The following is a 17,522-nucleotide window of genomic DNA, read 5'->3' as shown; positions in this document are numbered from 1 at the left end:
GCTGCTGTGGTGCTAATTAAGAATTAAGAATTCCTTGTTCCAAACAGCATTGGTTATTGCAGAATATTGATATTTGATCTATTGCATACCATCATTTCAAATAAAATTGATACTCATCCTAAAAATAATTTTAAAATTGCTTTTGTATCTTCTATAAATTCATGCATGCAGGCATGCATCCCATTTACTGTATTTAAAAACAACTCTTCTATGGGAGAAAAGTATATGTGAATTGGATCACATGTTTATTTGTTTGAGTTTCTGCCTGCTTCAGCACAGATAATTAAATTATGTGCTGTAGATGGTGTTTTAAAATGTTGAAGATTGCTTGGAAAAGACCTCTTAAGGCAATGCCACGCTAGATTTATATCCCAGGTAGATTATGGATCTTATACAAAAATAATAGGCCATATAATCTCATTCTTTACATCATCAAAATGTAATGGCTTGAGATAATAATTTGGAACTTAAAATAAATAAATAAATAAATAAATAAACAAATAAATAAACAAATAAATGTGCATGTCACATTGTAAAGATTTGCTCTCAGTGTCCTCAGTTTCTACCTGTTCCACACATTGGTGTTAATTCTCAAGGACTTATACTTAATCAATTATTGCAAATGGATACTCATTTTTGATTTTAGAAAAATAAAATATGCACATGTGACTATTGATACCTTTTTAGTCTTTCTAATTACAACTGCTTTAACAAGAAAAGCAACTAAAAGTATAGTTAGTCATTACCTGTGTTGATTTTTTTTTTTGGCTTGGTGTTCCAAATCAAATTAAAACTGGCTATTGCAGCCAAGCATTTAAGATGTTTTGTCAAAAATTTAATGTTACCCATGTTACTGAGATTTTTATAATTTTCAAGGAAACAGTACTGTGGAACTTTAAATCTATATCTTCAAAAAAAAATTTTTTTTTTAATTTTAGATGCCAAAAATCTCGCTGAGTGTCTATGGCACCCTACAACCAGGCATACTCACGAGATAAAGGGATCCACTTATTGGCACATGGCATGATCCTGTTCAGATACTTAATATGGGGAAAAGGGGGAGTGTTTCTGTTTTTTCCACAGAATGCTACAAGAACATGATAGCTTCCAATGTGACAGGCTGACCTGTGAGTAGGAACTGACAGTGCCCTGACAGTGGTGACAAGAAAGCTATATTGAGCGCACAGAGAAGGAGAAATCCGAGAGAGCACACATAAGCAAAATAAAGAAACTCTTCCTATCTCTACCATAGGCTACAGCAAGGAGAGCCAACCTGGTGTCAACTTTGGAGACAACTAGAAAAGCTGACTCGTGAGGTGGAGGAACTGCTACAAGATTTCATCAGAGACACTGTTTTTGGCCATTCAGACCAACTCCCCTATAGCTGTAGAAACTGTGTACCTTACCTGTATGCTATATTGTTAAATAATTTTAAGAGTTAAGATCGCCAATCTTGGCAAGTCTTTTCATATTCATTGTAATTCTTGTCATTTAACTAATTGTGTAGATCCTAAATTAGACAAGGAATCTGCTGTTATGATTTTGTTAAAGAGACCTGCTTATGCTTTACTGCCTATAGAGTTAGGAAATGATCCTTGGTTTGAGAATTCAGGATTGCAAACTTTAAAAAGACTAAGCGAACTTATTAGACCTAAGAGATTTGTAGCAGCACTGATTTTAGGAATTACTGCCTTAATTGCAATTTTAACTTCTTTTGCATTATCTACCACAGCCTTAGTTCAGCAACTGCATACCGCTCATTTTGCAAATGATATGCATAAGAACATTTCTGTAGCCTTGTCAGAGCTGCATATTATAGATAAAAAATTGGAAGCAAAGGTTAACGACCAAGAAGAAGTAGTGCTGGCAATAGGGCAAGATATTACTAATATTAAGACCAGGTTAGCTACTAAATGTCATGATTCTTTCCAATACATTTGTGTTACCCCCTTACCTTACAATACAACCAGTGATTGGGAAAAGACTAAAGCTCATTTGCAGGGAATATGGAGAGATACTGATATTTCTCATAACTTGGAACAGTTAAAGGCAGAAATTTCAGATATTAGTAAAAGTCATTTGGACACTTGCAACATTAATGAATTGGCTAGAGATTTGAAAAACAACCTAAGTGCATTGAACCCCCTGGATTGGGTTCAATATATAATCCTACTTGTTATTATTTTTGACATTGTTTTACTAATAATCGTTGTGTTTCCACTCATCTTTAGAGTGCTCCTGAGGTTTGTAGCTATGACGAGGTGGGACATCCTGGAACTTCGGCTGAAAAATAAAAAAAGAAAGGGAGAAATGCCATGCTCTCCAGTTGAGTCAGCTTGACAAGCCGAGAGGCTTGAAAGCTACTCCGAGGCAAAAGAGTTTCACAGAAACTCGCTCCTGGAGTCTGGCGTTCTCTCTAACCCATACATTAATTTTCCATTCCCGCGTTAGTCTAGTGTATGGATCCACATGCTCTCAATTAGTATTATCCTATTGTAAGTGCCTTTTAAGATTGAATTCTGACATAGCTAAAGCCAGTGTTCCAACAGTCCTAGAACGTCCTTGAGCAAGACCTTGGGCTTGGAATTCAGTACTGCTCCTGGTATTACACTATCACTTTGAGTAAAAGTTAGGTCACTGCCCTTCACAGGAATCTACCATCACCAAGGAAGAAAGAAGTTTCTGACATTAGGAGAAACCAGAATAGATACTTAGAACTATAGCTGAGTTACACCCATATACAGCAATTTACAATGGTTTAGGAAGTAGATCGGGCTGTGGTTTTAGAGTATTGTATTATTCATGAGATGGTTAGCTAGAACAGAACTCCCTAGTTAGAACCATGACTTGGGTGTGAAAGCCCTTGCCCAAGGAGTGAAAAGATCTGGCTTCTAAGACTATAGCTGACCTTAGATAGGGCTGACTTTGTCTCAGTTATTTTATTCCCCAGTTCCTGCAAGTCTTTGCGTTTTCATTCCTCTGTTCTGTATAAGAGTCATTAAGTATCTGGTTACCTCATTTGTAACTTGCGGGTATGTCACCCAACTTCCTTATTGTCTTCTGCATAAAACGTCTGATGTTCGATTTGACAAAATACATTCAGATCCAACACAACCTCTCCTGTGTCCATCTGTCTGTCAATTCATCCTACGCTTTGCCCACCCGAGACTAGAGACCCATTCCATGAAGACAAAGGGGCCCAGAGGGTCTGCGGCAACCTACATTCACTGGATCACTTGCCCATCACACACAAACCAATCCATATGCATAAAACTTAATCAACAAGGTAAAAGTGCAATGTAAAAGGATAAAGAGGGGCAGCTGGCAAGGCTGCAAGGAAAGCCTCACCCTACACCGCCAGACCTCTCTCCCTCTGCTCTTTTCCAAGCCTGAGAGGCCCCACAAGAGTTGGGGAATCAGAGAAGGTGGAGAAAAGAACAGGAAAACCCCAAGAACTTTTTTCTAAACAGAAACTTCTACTATAACAGGATGGGAGCCATGTGGATGACTCTCCTCACTAAGCTAGGCTCATCTGGGTCACACCCACTCCAGTCACCCAGGAAGCTCCTACTCACACCCTGCAGCCTGTTCAGACACAAACATCCCACCACTCCTTGGGGGCAGATTTCCCAGACTCCATGGTCACTCTCCCCAACATCCCGAATGGCATTTCTGACCTTCTGTTAAGACTTACACTTCTGGGACATCATTACTGTGTTTTCCCCCCTTTGGACCCTGGTAAGTCTGTTTCAACCCCAGGGTCTCTGCATCTGCAGATCCTCCACCTCTCTGCCCTTCTTGCTGTCTGTTTCAGAGAGGTTGAGTCCTTGGGTATATGTGCTTTCTCTTGGAAGAGGCCTCTAGGATTAGCATCAATTCTCATCTACCTTCAGACTCTGGTCCTGCTTTGTTCAGAGCACTTCCTCAGATCTGGTACTGAATTCCCTTTTCGTGTGTGTGTGTGTGTGTGTGTGTGTGTGTGTGTGTGTGTGTGTTACACACTCTATTAGAGTTTCATTGGTGTGAACAGATACCATGACCAACCATGGCAACTCTTACAAAGGACAGCATTTCTTTGGGGTTGGCTTACAGGTTCAGAGGTTTAGTCCATTTACATCAAGGAGGGAACATGGCATCATCCAGGCAGGCATGGCGCAGGAGGAACTGAGAGTTGTACATCTTCATCTGAAAGCTGCTAGCAGAATACTGATTTCCAGGCAGATAGGATGAGGGTCTTAAAACCCACACCCACAGTGACATGCCTACTACCACAAGGCCACACTTACTCCAAAAGTGCCACACCTTCTAATAGTGCCAATCCCTGGGCCAAGCATATACAAACCATCACACACACCCTCATGCACACACACATGCACTCTCATGCACACACATATGCACCTTTATACACATACACATTTGCATGGTTTCCCATGCAGAATATAGAGGTTGACATGAGAATGTGTTTTTCTTCCTTTTGCTTTTCTTTACTTCTCCCAAGACAGGTTTTCTCTGTGTAGTCCTGGCTATTCTGGAACTCACTCTGTAGACCAGGCTGGCCTCAAACTCACAGACACCAACCTGCCTCTGCTTCATGAATGCTGTGATTGAAGTTGTGTGCTGCCACTGCCCAGCTATATTTTTCGTTTTAAAAAAGATTTTTGAATTTCTATTCACATGTATGTATGTATGCCACATGCTTAGAGAGGCAGGAAGAAATCAGGGCTCTGGAACTGAAGTTACTGGTGGCTCACAGAGCCAGATGTGGGTGCTGTGAAGTGAATTCACAGTAGTAGTTGTTTGTAAGCACAGAGCCAGGTCTACAGGCCTCAGAGTCCTGCCCCTGTTTTAGAGTCAGGGCCTCTCTCTGAACCCAGAGAGTACTTATCATCATTTTGTCTAGACTAGCTGGACAGAACAACCCTAGAATTGGTTCCTGTTGTCTCTATCCCACAGTGCTAGGGTCACAGAGAACAAGGACATATGTGGCGCTTTACACAGGTGCTGGGGATCTGAACCCAGGTCCTTCTGCTTACACACAGGGAGCACTCCACCTCTCAGACTGTGGGGCCCTGCATTTCTGCATTTAATACTTTGCCACCATGAACCCCCACAGTGCCCCCAAACAGGGCGGGGTACACACACTGTTTATAACTGTGAGTCAGGGCTGCATGACATTTCAGAGGCTCAGCAGGAAGCCCAAGAGACTCTTCCCATCCTGAAGGCTCAAACACTTTGTGACCTCCAGGGTTAGGGACTCAGGAAGGAATGTGAGGAATGTGGGTGAATTAGTCTTCTAGAAAGCTCCATTCTGGCACAATAGTGACAGTAGAATAGACACACAGGAATGTGTCACACTAGGGGCTGTTCACTTGCCAGATGCTGATGTCCCTCCTTTTGGACAGCAATCCAGCTATGGGGTCCCAAGTAAGGCTTCTTGTTCCTTCCCAAGAGGTCATTATCATCAAAGATGATCATCACCAGACCAGACCTTTTACAGGCCTCTGCTTCTGTATGGGACCAGCAGGACATCTGGGCAGCTAGTTCCCTGCAGTGGAGGAGGGGAAAGCAAAAAGCAATGTGTGAGTGTGTGCCAGGGCCAGAGCTAAGGAGAACTCACTGCCCTGCAGCACACAACAGCTGCCCAATGAGGAAGTGACAGTAGTATCCCCACAGGGACAGAGGTCGGCCAGCTAACATGGAGGACAACCAAGATGACCAACCCAAGCAGACTAGGAATTGGCAATGGGGATAGCTGGAAAAACATGAAAGGCAGGGCAGGTCCAGGCCTTCACGTTCCTCACCTAATGTCCAGCTTTACGGAAACCTTAGGGAATTAGAAAGTCAAAAATCTCAGGACACAATCGATGCTTGACTACACAGTAGAAGCTCAAAGCTGATCCAGAGGGACAGACACCTGTGTTATACAAACAGTCTTCTTCCCGTGGGCTGAGTCCACAACCTGTGGTTTTGAGATAGGGTCTCATGTATCCCAGGCTGGACACTGAACTCATTATGTAAAGGATGATGACCTTGAACTCCTGATCCTCCTGCCTCGATTTCCCAAGGGCTGGGGTTAGAGTCATGCACCACCACATGCATTTTGTGGTGCACTTAGGGATAGACTTTAGACTTCGGTAAATCTTTTTTTTTTCTTCTTTTTTTTTTTTTTTTTTTTTTTTTTTTTTTTGGTTTGGTTTTTCGAGACAGGGTTTCTCTGTATAGCCTTGGCTGTCCTGGAACTCACTTTGTAGACCAGGCTGCTCTCAAACTCAGAAATCTGCCTGCCTCTGCCTCCCGAGTGCTGGGATTAAAGGCATGGGCCACCACGCCCGGCTAGACTTCAGTAAATCTTAGGCAAGCATTCTACCAACAGTCGTAGCCAACACCAACCTATCCTCCCTCCTCTCCCTCCCCTTCCCATTTTCATGTAACAGAGTATTTTTTTTTAAAGATTTATTTATTTATTATATGTAAGTACACTGTAGCTGTCTTCAGACACTCCAGAAGAGGGCACCAGGCCTCGTTGCGGATGGTTGTGAGCCACCATGTGGTTGCTGGGATTTGAACTCTGGACCTTTGGAGGAGCAGTCGGGTGCTCTTACACACTGAGCCATCTCACCAGCCCCGTATTTTTTTTTTTTTTAAACAAGCTTTCGCTGTGTAGCCCTGGCTGTCCTGAAACTTGCTCTGTAGACCAGACTGGCTTGGGAACTCACACAGATCCATCTACCTTTGCCTCATGAGTACTAGGATTAAAGGAGAGCCTCACCACCATCTGGCTATGATAGAGTCTTTCTATACAGCCCAAGCCAGCCTTGAACTCAAGACACTCCTCAGTCTGCTGAAATTACTGGAGCACAGCATGCCTTAAGTGCTCTTTTGAAGGATATGTAAGACATTGCTGCAAGCAGGAGAGGGCAGAGGCCTCCAATTCGTTCCCCCAGTCCCTCTACAGATGGACATCTTGTGCAATCAGTCCTGGTGGGATTGAGTCAGAATAGGCTTCTCTGCCTTGCTGCTCAACACCCAGGCTCGGGTTGGCACATTGGCCCCAGGCTTGATGCAGCAGGTACTTTGGGGTCCATGAGCCAGCTATGGAATGACTCACACATGGGCTCCTGATTGGCTGGGATGACAGGTCATATCAACTGTGCTCTGATGCTGCAGGCCAAGAAGCCAGCAATGGCCTTTCCCCAGTGGCCAGGGGAATAGCATGGTACCTCTAGGACTGGCTCTGCATGGTCAATGACTCAGGCTGCCCTGGCCAGTGGCCAGAAACCAACCCTCCTCGGAGGGTCCAGCAGTAACCCAAGGGTGATGAGACAGGCCTAGCAAAGAGCAGGGTGGAATATCTCTCATTGCTCCTGTCTGAGCCTATGTGTGTCCCTCTCTAAAAGGAGCTGCAGTTTACTGTGTCACGATGCAATGGGACATGCAGATTTGGTGGTCTCTGGGTCAATCCCTGCATACAGCCTTCCCTTCTAGCCATATGTTCTTGCTACCTTGATTTCTCTGAGTCCTGTCTCCTTAGCTGTAAACCAAGAGTGAAGGTCCCTGTGTGTGGACTTTACAGCCTATTTCTATGAAAGGAAGGGAAACAGAAGCTATGAGGAGACAGAGACAAACTGAACCACCAGGCAAATGCTCGGTGGGGACATTAGAGGACCTTTACTGTGAAAGACCACAGGCTTCCTCAATGAGCTCCATCTGAGTACAGCACCCTGTGAGGAGGGAAGCCACCGACCTAAAAAGCTTCTCTTGCAGGTCACATCTAGTGCAGTGGCATTAAAATCCGTGTTCTGTCCTGGTAAAAAGCCTGGTGTCACTGTGATCTAAAAGCATCCCTGGGTAGGGCCAGTGACATGCTAATTCCTGTACTTCAAAGAGGAAATGAGGAGAGTGAAGGAAGGATGTAGCCAGGCAAACATCAGCCCAGGGACCTCAGAGGCTCCTGTTGCTGAGGGGCAGGTCTAGTACAGGGGCCCAATCACCAAGGGCTTGCTAGACACAGGGGTGGGGTTTCAGGAGGAGGAAGGCCCCTTTTCTCATGGCAGCAGGTATCCTGGGAAGTCCATGCCTACTACTTGGGAATAGGAGTGTGAGGGTTAGGGATCCTCAGGCAGTGGCCCGCACTTCATGCCATACACGTTGCAAAGTTTACAGACACACACACACACACCAACACCCCTCCCACAACACAGAGATGTGTTACCTCACTGACTACTCAGAGGCTCCCATCCCTCCTAGCTCCAGTGATAGCCCAGGAGGAAAAGCTGTTAGAAGGAGGACTCCTCAGAGCACCACACAGGACTCCGGAAGATATCCCCCTTGGGAACTCGTTATTCTTACACACAGGAATATGAGTCATTTGCTCATTCATTCATTCAGCCACCTTTACCAAGTATGCATGGACTTGGCCTGAAGATGTGCTGAGAGAATGACTCTAACCCTGGGCAGATGGAGAAGATGCTGACTGGTGGACAGGATACTCAGAGGAAGCCTCAGTGTGCTCAGAGGTGAGCCACTATGACACAGAGAGAGCAGGAACATGTGTGGAAATTAGGGAGGGAGGGAACAGGTCATTATCTACAACCGCAGAGCTGTCACTCAGTATATGTTGAGCTCTGAGCTGCAGGCTCTGATTCATTGCATCCCCATCAGCCTGACCCATCTTTCCATCCTCTCTGGCCATAAATATCTCCACTGCTTCTGTCTCCGTCCCTATGGCTGCCCCTGGGCCTTTGCTCCCACACCTTCTTCAGGCTCTCTCCCTGCTCACATCTCTTAGCCTTCCTGGAAAAGTTTGTTGAAAAGGGAAGCCTCTACACACAACCTTCTAAGCCTAACCTCTCTCCAGCTTTACTTTTCCCAATATTATAATGAGTTCAAGGCCCAGGCTTTACTTTGCTTTTCTTGGCCATTAGAAGCCAGAGCCCTCAAGCTCACTGGGGACAGAGCATATTCTCAATACATGCTGAGCACAGCCATACTGCCTGCCAAAGTGGACAGCTAGCAGCAAGGCTGAACCCCAGACTTATACATGCTTTCATCCACAGGCAGATGGGTGGGAATGGAGGAGGTGCCCATCATCAGAAGGATCTTTTTACTGATCATCCTCTGACTTCTGACACCATAGCAAAGTTCTGACCTAAGATTAAGAACTATCTGACCCAGACTCTCCTCATTCAGTGCCGAGGTGTGTGTGGCTACAGAGGAGGCACTGGGTGTACACCAAAGCATCCAAGGGCCTCAGGATGAGAAGAGACACTATAGGCTAGAACTTGTACTCCTCTGACCTCTTTGTCTGCTCCAGCTTCCAGGCATCAGTTTCCAGGCTTGACTGGACCCTACCACACACTTGTGCATGGATGGCATCTGGAGTCGAGGACCCTGGGGCCTGGAGGCATGTATGCAGGTGACATTCACTCATATAGACTCAGGAACTGCTCTCTTTAGCCCCAGCACTGCACATGATATTCCACTATGTCTATTTTCGATTGAGGGGACCCAAAGACCCTCTCTCCGAAGACAAGGGCCTCTTTCTGGGTATCTCCTTCAGACTCACTGACAACCTGGACAGAGTGTCTATGGAACGTTGGGGAGTGAAGAAAAAGGCAGCAGGAGATATCCTCTCCCTCCAGAAGATGAATGCCAAAACGGAACTCAACCTACAGGAAGTCCTGAGGACTCCCTGTGCCATGAAATTCTCTCTAAGAATGCTGTAGCAGCTTGGGCTTGGGGTAGGGGTGATGGAGACCCAGCCACTCCCAGGTCTGCTGGGAAGTGCTGGTCTAAGTCTCTAGGGAATTTGCTGCACTTACCAGAGCCAACGACAGAAGTACCGCTTGACATTTGCCTCTGCATCTTGCAGACCTCTTGAGGTAGCAGCCATTGGGATTAGAAAGAACCATGAAACATGCACAAACTCTGAAACAATGGTGGTGATGCTGGCCTCATGGTTAAGTAGGTCTGGCTCATCCTGGTACTTACAGGGTTCTTCTTACCTCTCAGCCTCCGTTTCCTGACCTGTCCTCTGAGATCACTGAAGAGACTGTCCCCACAGTCTCTGTAAATGGCACCCCTTTCATCCATAGCTCTAATGCTCTGCAGGCCTATTGGCCTTGGGGTGACTTATCTAGGGCCAAGTGGAGGCCAAGACAGAGCAGGGATCAGAACCACTGGGGGATGATGCACAGGCTCAACAAGCTGCTAGACCATAACCATGGAAAAGAAGACCACAGGTCACATAGGGCACTGGCACCTGGATGAGCTCACAACATCCCTTCACTTACCCCAAGTACCCAAGTAAAGCTGATTGTGTGTGTGTTTACGTGAGTATGCACGTGTGTACCTTGTGTGCATTTGTGTATGCATGTTCTCTGTGTGTGTGTGTGTGTGTGTGTGTGTGTGTGTGTGTGTGTGTGTGTGTGGTGCACGCATATAATTCATATGATCCTCCATTAACAGAAGTCTGGTGAGATATTGGTCACCCTCAGCTGGAATAACATTGTCACAAAGCCAGTGTGGGTGATGGTCATATCCATGCTTCTCTGGACACAGAATATTAATTATAACTCAAATGGTGACTGGGCTATCCAGATGCAGCTGTGGGTGGCTCCTGGACATTTTCCCCTTCTGATCATTAGAATACTTGATGGAGCATCCTGGCTGGGCTTGGGAAGGCTCAAAATAGCACCCAAGGTCCTGCTCTGAACCTTATTGGGAGTGACCCAAGCCAGGCCTTTTCCTCAAAGCCCATATTGCCCAGACATGCTTCCCTGACTCAGAAAATGGCACATAGAAAATGTACACATGGAGTAAAAATATATCCCAACTCAGACAGCACACAAGCCCTCACCAATCTAGTCAAAGATACACACAGTCAGCATCATGAATATACCTTAGCCCCCCTGTAGAGCCAGCTCAGAAGGCCATCTCTTTCCTCCCTGTCTGCTCCCCACATGGGGACTGGAGGCCTCTTCCCAGTGAACAGTATTATGGGACTGTTCCTAAATAGTCTTGTACCTCACTCAAAGCTGTCATTGTCCCCTGGGATCCTCAGGACAGACCAAGGAGGGAGGCCCTGTGTTACCTCCATTTCCTTGAGAGGGAAAATGGGGCTCACAGGGAGGCTAGTAATTGACTCAAGAGCTAAGTGGCAGTCAGAATGGGACAGGAAAGTCCTGTCACCCGAGCACAACTTCTCCTAGGCTACAGCACTGTCTCAGTTTCCCCTTATGGTGCAGAGTCTCTCCATTCCCAGCAATGATCATACTTGCAATGTTCTTACTGAACCAAGCACTGGTTTGCTCCAGAGTCTGTTCTAAAGAGCAAGAGGACCTAGGGCTCCCCTTGCTCTGCAGACTGGGGGTAGGGGTGGGGACTGTGTGTCTGCCCTCCTCCCACCCAGCCAGATTGACTGGACACCATGAAGTCAAGAGGGCATCACTTCATTCATTACCTTGCATCAGTGCCTAGCCAGGAGCTATAAACAAAGCAGGCACTCAATACTCAGTGCTTTACAAAGGACTACCCCTGAATTTAGACTCAGACCAAAAATCCAAGATCTGGACTAGAAAAGCCATGTACTTCCCTAACAGATATGTGCACATTAGGGTAGGAATATGCACATTAGTGCAGGTGCCTGTGGAGGCCTGAAGAGGGCACCCGATCCCCCAGAGCTGGAGTTACCAGTGATTGTGAGTCTCTCAACATGGGAGGAACTGAACTAGAGTCTGCTCAAAGAACAGTAAGAACTCTTAAGCATGGAGCCACCCCGCCAGTCCCCATATGTATTTTTTATTATTTTCATTACCTTTCAAATATTATCCCCTTTCCTGTTTCCCCTTTGAAAATCACCTATCACTTCCCCCACTCCCGATGTTCCCCAACCCACACACTCCTGCTTCCTGGCCCAGGCATTCCCATATACTAGGGCATAGCACCATCACAGGACCAAGGGCCTCTACTCCCATTGATGACTGACTAGGCCATCCTCTGTTACATATGCAGTTGGAGCCATGGGTTTCTTTTCTTTTTCGTTGGTGGTTTAGTCCCAGGGAGCTCTGCGGGTACTGGTTGGTTCATATTGCTGTTCCTCCTATTGGGCTTCAGCTCCTTGGGTCCCATATGTATTTTTTTTAAGATTTATTTATTTATTTATTATATGTAAGTACACTGTAGTTGTCTTCAGACACACCAGAAGAGGGTGTAAGATCTCGTTACAGATGGTTGTGAGCCACCATGTGGTTGCTGGGATTTGAACTCGGGACCTTTGGAAGAGCGGTCAGTGCTCTTAACCGCTGAGCCATCTCACCAGCCCCCCATATGTATTTTTTTTTTATGTAAGTACACTGTAGCTGTCTTCAGAGGCACCAGAAGAGGGCATCAGATCTCATTATGGGTGGTTGTGAGCCACCATGTGGTTGCTGGGATTTGAACTTTGGACCTTCGGAAGAGCAGTCAGGTGCTCTTACCCACTGAGCCATCTCACCAGCCCGCCATATGTATTTTTAACTGACTTTATTTTAGGGCAGTTTTAGATTCATAGAAAGATTGAGAGACAGGCAGAGACATTCCCTGAACCCATCTGATCAACACCCTCCACCAGAATGGGGCATCTGTAGCATGAACAATCATTATCCTCACTCAGTCTACAGCCTACACAGCATTCATGCTTTGAGCTGCATGTTCTGGGTTCACAGATGCATGTCTTCTACAATGTATACAGACCAGCTTCACTGACCTCAGATACCCCGTGCTCCACCTTGTCCATATTTTCTCAAAGTGTTTCAAAGCCCCCAGATTCAATAGCTTCCAGGAGTTCTGATTTGACATTCATGGGGTCAAAGTGCAGGCAGATGGTGGAACTTGTGGAAGGTCATCAGACACACAACCTGGTGGTTGCAGCAAAAATCACCAGGCAAGTAGGTATACAAACAATGTCAGCTACTGATTTCCTCATCCTGCCTTCCCCACAACCTTGGCCAAGAGCCATGCTCCAAGGGGCTCACTGAGGGAGAAGAGACTCTGGGACATTCCATGTCACTCTTGGCTGAGTGGAACACCCACAATGCAAATTCCTCAGCCCAGGACCTGCTTTCGGCTTTTATCCTTGTTAACAAAATTGATCACACAGTACACATGACATGATTTCATGCAATCAGGAAGAAAAGTAATATCATGATACTTACACAGAAACAGAAGGAACTAGAAATCATTGTTAAGCAAAATGAACCAGAATCAAAAAGAGAGGTGTGTATAGTGTGTGTGTGCATATGCGTGTGAATGTATGTATATGGTGTGTGTGTGCATGTGCTGTGTGGTGTATGTGTGTAGTGTATGTGTGTGAATGTATGTATGTGGTATGTATGTGACTGTGTGGGGGTATTGTGGTGTGTGTGTGTGTTACTGTACATGGTGTGTGTGCATGTGTATCTGTGGTGTATGTGGGTGTATATGGGTGTGAATGTAAGTATGTGGTATATGTGTGTGTGCGTGTTTTTGTGGGGGCATGATTATGTGTGTGTGTTTGGTGTATGTGTGGTGCATGTATGTTTATGTGCGTGATATGTGTGTATATGTATTAATTAATGTATGTATTTAGTATGTGTGTGTGCATGATTGGGTGGGGGTATGTGTGTGTGTATGTGTGTGTGTGACCTTATTAGCAGAGACCCCAGAGGACTTTCTTCCTGTATCCCAAGAAAATAACTGTTGGCCATGTTTCTGTTTTGTCTGTTGGGTTCTGAGGTTACAAGTGTGTAAAACCACATCTTACTTTCAATTGCATTTCAGTCATTGGGCACAAGCTGTTTTTACAGCCAACTTGTTGTGGTAAATATTACTTGTGGATTTCTTACCACCACATAAATTACAGAGGTATGAAATGAAATAATAATAATACGAAGAAGAGAAGAAGAAATGATAATAAACCAATAATAAGAAAGAATAAGAAATGATACTATGAAATAATAAAATAATAACAAAATAATAGGAAATGATAATAAAAAAGAAATATTAAATAATATAATAATGTAGTAAATGATAATAACGTAAATTAATAAAATAAATAATAATAAGAAATAATAATAATTATTATTATAAGCATTAAAGCACCAGCATGGGGCAGATACCATTCTTCTATGCTAATTTCTCTACTTCTTTACTAAGAACTGTGAGATATCACTCGCCATATTCTTCCTCCCCCGACCCCCTGGAGACAGGGTTTCATTGTATAGCCCTGGCTGTCCTGGAACTCACTTTGGAGACCAGGCTGGCCTCGAACTCAGAAATCTGCCTGCCTCTGCCTCCCAAGTGCTGGGATTAAAGGCGAGTGCCACCACGCCTGGCTCACTTGCCATATTCTGCCCAGGCTGCTCATACTCTCAGGCTCACCCTCCTGGCCATGCTCTCCCAATCCATCCACCCATGGGACCTTTTTCCTGCTTCTTCTTCCCTTTCCTTCATGGTCTCTTCCAAAGACACCAAGGCCAGGAACTGAAGTGCCATCAACCTTTCTTCTTGCCAGCTGCAGGCATTAGATGTGTTTACTGATTGATCACAGGAGGTAGGACTGATGTAATCATAATCCCCCAAATTATCGTAAAATATGGGTCCAAGAGTCGAGGATCTGGGATCAGATCAAATATTACTCATACTGTTTACTCTCAGCCTGAACGTCTGAAACCTAGAACATAACCGTCCTTTTAGACAAGGCTACATCAAGCTAAACATATGGATAGACTTATAGATAGATAGATGAATAGATAGATAGAATTATATATATTTATAGATATATAGATTTTATATAGATTTATAGATAATATATATAGATAGATGATTATCTATCTAGATTTATTGATATATGGATAGATATATACATGTATAGGTGTATAGATATATAGGTATATGCATATAGATGTATAGGTATGTAGATATATAGATTTATAGGTGATATATATATATAGATGTATAGATTGAAGATATATAGATTGTCTTAGTCAGGGTTTCTATTCCTGGACAAAACATCATGACCAAGAAGCAAGTTGGGGAGGAAAGGGTTTATTCGGCTTACACTTCCATACTGCTGTTCATCACCCAAGGAAGTCAGGACTGGAACTCAAGCAGGTCAGAAAGCAGGAGCTGATGCAGAGGCCATGGAGGGATGTTCTTTACTGGCTTGCCTCCTGGCTTGCTCAGCCTGCTCTCTTATAGAACCAAGACTACCAGCCCAGGGATGGTCCCACCCACAAGGGGCCTTTCCCCCTTGATCACTAATTGAGAAAATGCCTTACAGTTGTATCTCATGGAGGCATTTCCTCAACTGAAGCTCCTTTCTCTGTGATAACTCCAGCTGTGTCAAGTTGACACAAAACTAGCCAATACATAGATGATATATAGATATGTAGAAGACTAGATAGATATAGAAATATATAGATCGATATATATCTATATATTGATATATTGTTGTAGGTTGAAATGTTACATAAGGACAGGTCAGTGTACTGACTTCAGGGGGTGAAGAGGATGGCAACCGGATAGGAAGAACAAAACTGTGAGCTAACCTGGACACTTCAGACCTCCCAGCCAAAAACCAAGGAGCATCCAGGGTCTGGCTCATTGCCCCAGGCATATGTGTAGCAGAGGACTGTCTTGTCTCTCTGTCCACAATGGGACAGGAGCAGAATGTACTTGAATAAATAAAAAAAATTAATTAAAAAAAGAAAAATTGCGCCGGGCGTGGTGGCGCACGCCTTTAATCCCAGCACTCGGGAGGCAGAGGCAGGCGGATTTCTGAGTTCGAGGCCAGCCTGGTCTACAAAGTGAGTGCCAGGACAGCCAGGGCTATACAGAGAAACCCTGTCTCGAAAAACCTAAAAAAAAAAAAAAAAAAAAAAGAAAAATTGGAACATAATTGAATATGTGTGTGTGTGTGTGTGTGTGTGTGTATGTGTATATATATATATATATATATGTTATCTGGCAGAAAAAGAAAAAAGCTACATCAAGCTAAACATATGGATAGACATAGATACATAGATGGATGGATAGATTTAAAAATATACATATATGTACATATATACATTTTTAGATATATAGATTTATAGATATATAGATTTATAGATAATATATATAGATTATATATATTTATTGATATATGTATAGATATATAGATGTATAGGTGTATAGATATATATAGATATATAGATATGTAGACATATAGATTAATAGGTGATATATAGATGAATAGATAGATATAGAAATATGTAGATCCATATATGAATATAACGTTGTAGGTTGAAATGTTACATAAGGACAGGTCACTGTACTGACTTAAGGGGGTGAAGAAGATGGCAACCCAATAAGAACAAAACTTTGAGCTAATCTGGACACTTCAGACCTCCCAGCCAAAAAACAAGGAGCATCCAGGGACGGGCTCATTGCCCCAGGCACATATGTAGCAGAGGACTGCCTTGTCTTTCTATCCACAATGGGATAGGAAAAGGATGTACTTAAATAAATAAAAAAATAATTAAAAAAGAAAAAAATGAAACATAATTGGATAGATTCATAGATAATATATAGATATATAGAGGATATCTATCTATCTATCTATCTAGATTTTAAAAGGACTAAACATAAGAATACTTAGGAAGAGAGGAAGGAGAATCCTCGCTCAATATCTCAGAAAGTATTGACAACCAAATCGTAGGAGAAAAACTTCCTAACCTAAAGAAAACACAAGAATCATCAAAACACCAAACAGAAGGGACCATAAAATAAAATCTCTTCCCTGTGTAATAATCAAAACATACAGTTCAAGGAAAGAATACTAAAAGCTGCAAAGGTAAAACGCCAGGAAAAACATAAATGAAGATCTCTTAAGATCACAGATGTCGATATAGGGCCACAAGCCTCTTCCGGTCAGAAAAGCACCGGGGAAGCTAGGGTGCAGGGTCGGCTTACACTCGCCAGCTACCCACAACACCCGCCACAGGATCTTAAGACTTCTGGTGAGTGGAACACAGCTTCTGCTCCAATCCAATTGCACGCGGGACCTGAGACTGCATTAGTTAGGGAAGCAGAAACCGGCCTGAGTAGGGCCACAGGCCTCATCCGGCCGGATCAGCACCGGGGTAGCTAGAGCGCAGGGTCGGCTGACACCCGCCAGCTACCCACGACCCCCGCCACAGGATTTTGAGACTGCTGGTGAGTGGAACACAGCTTCTGCTCCAGTCCAATCACGCGGGACCTGAGACTGCTTTGGTTGGGGAGGGAGAAATCCGGCCTACATAGGGCCACAAGCCTCTTCCGGTCAGAAAAGCACCGGGGTAGCTAGGGTGCAGGGTCGGCTGACACTCGCCAGCTACCCACATCACCCGCCACAGGATCTTAAGACTTCTGGTGAGTGGAACACAGCTTCTGCTCCAATCCAATGGCGCGCGGGACCTGAGACTGCATTAGTTAGGGAAGCAGAAACCGGCCTGAGTAGGGCCACAGGCCTCTTCCGGCTGGACCAG

General features: G+C 44.4%; 1 protein-coding gene across 1 annotated transcript in view; it reads right to left on the bottom strand.

The window, feature by feature from the left end:
* Positions 1 to 2,199: 2,199 nt before the first annotated feature.
* The window catches only part of LOC147001104 (arf-GAP with SH3 domain, ANK repeat and PH domain-containing protein 2-like), a 44,927-nt gene continuing 29,604 nt past the window's right edge, over positions 2,200 to 17,522 (bottom strand). Inside the window, exon 2 of the mRNA XM_085830217.1 lies at positions 2,200 to 2,283. Within this exon, the coding sequence (XP_085686343.1) occupies positions 2,200 to 2,283 (84 nt within the window). The remainder of the gene's footprint in view (positions 2,284 to 17,522) is intronic.

Source organism: Mus caroli, unplaced genomic scaffold (genome assembly GCF_978045245.1).
Source record: "Mus caroli unplaced genomic scaffold, Mus_caroli_1 scaffold_14, whole genome shotgun sequence".
NCBI lineage: Eukaryota > Metazoa > Chordata > Mammalia > Rodentia > Muridae > Mus > Mus caroli.
This window is presented reverse-complemented; position numbering and strand designations above follow the sequence as displayed.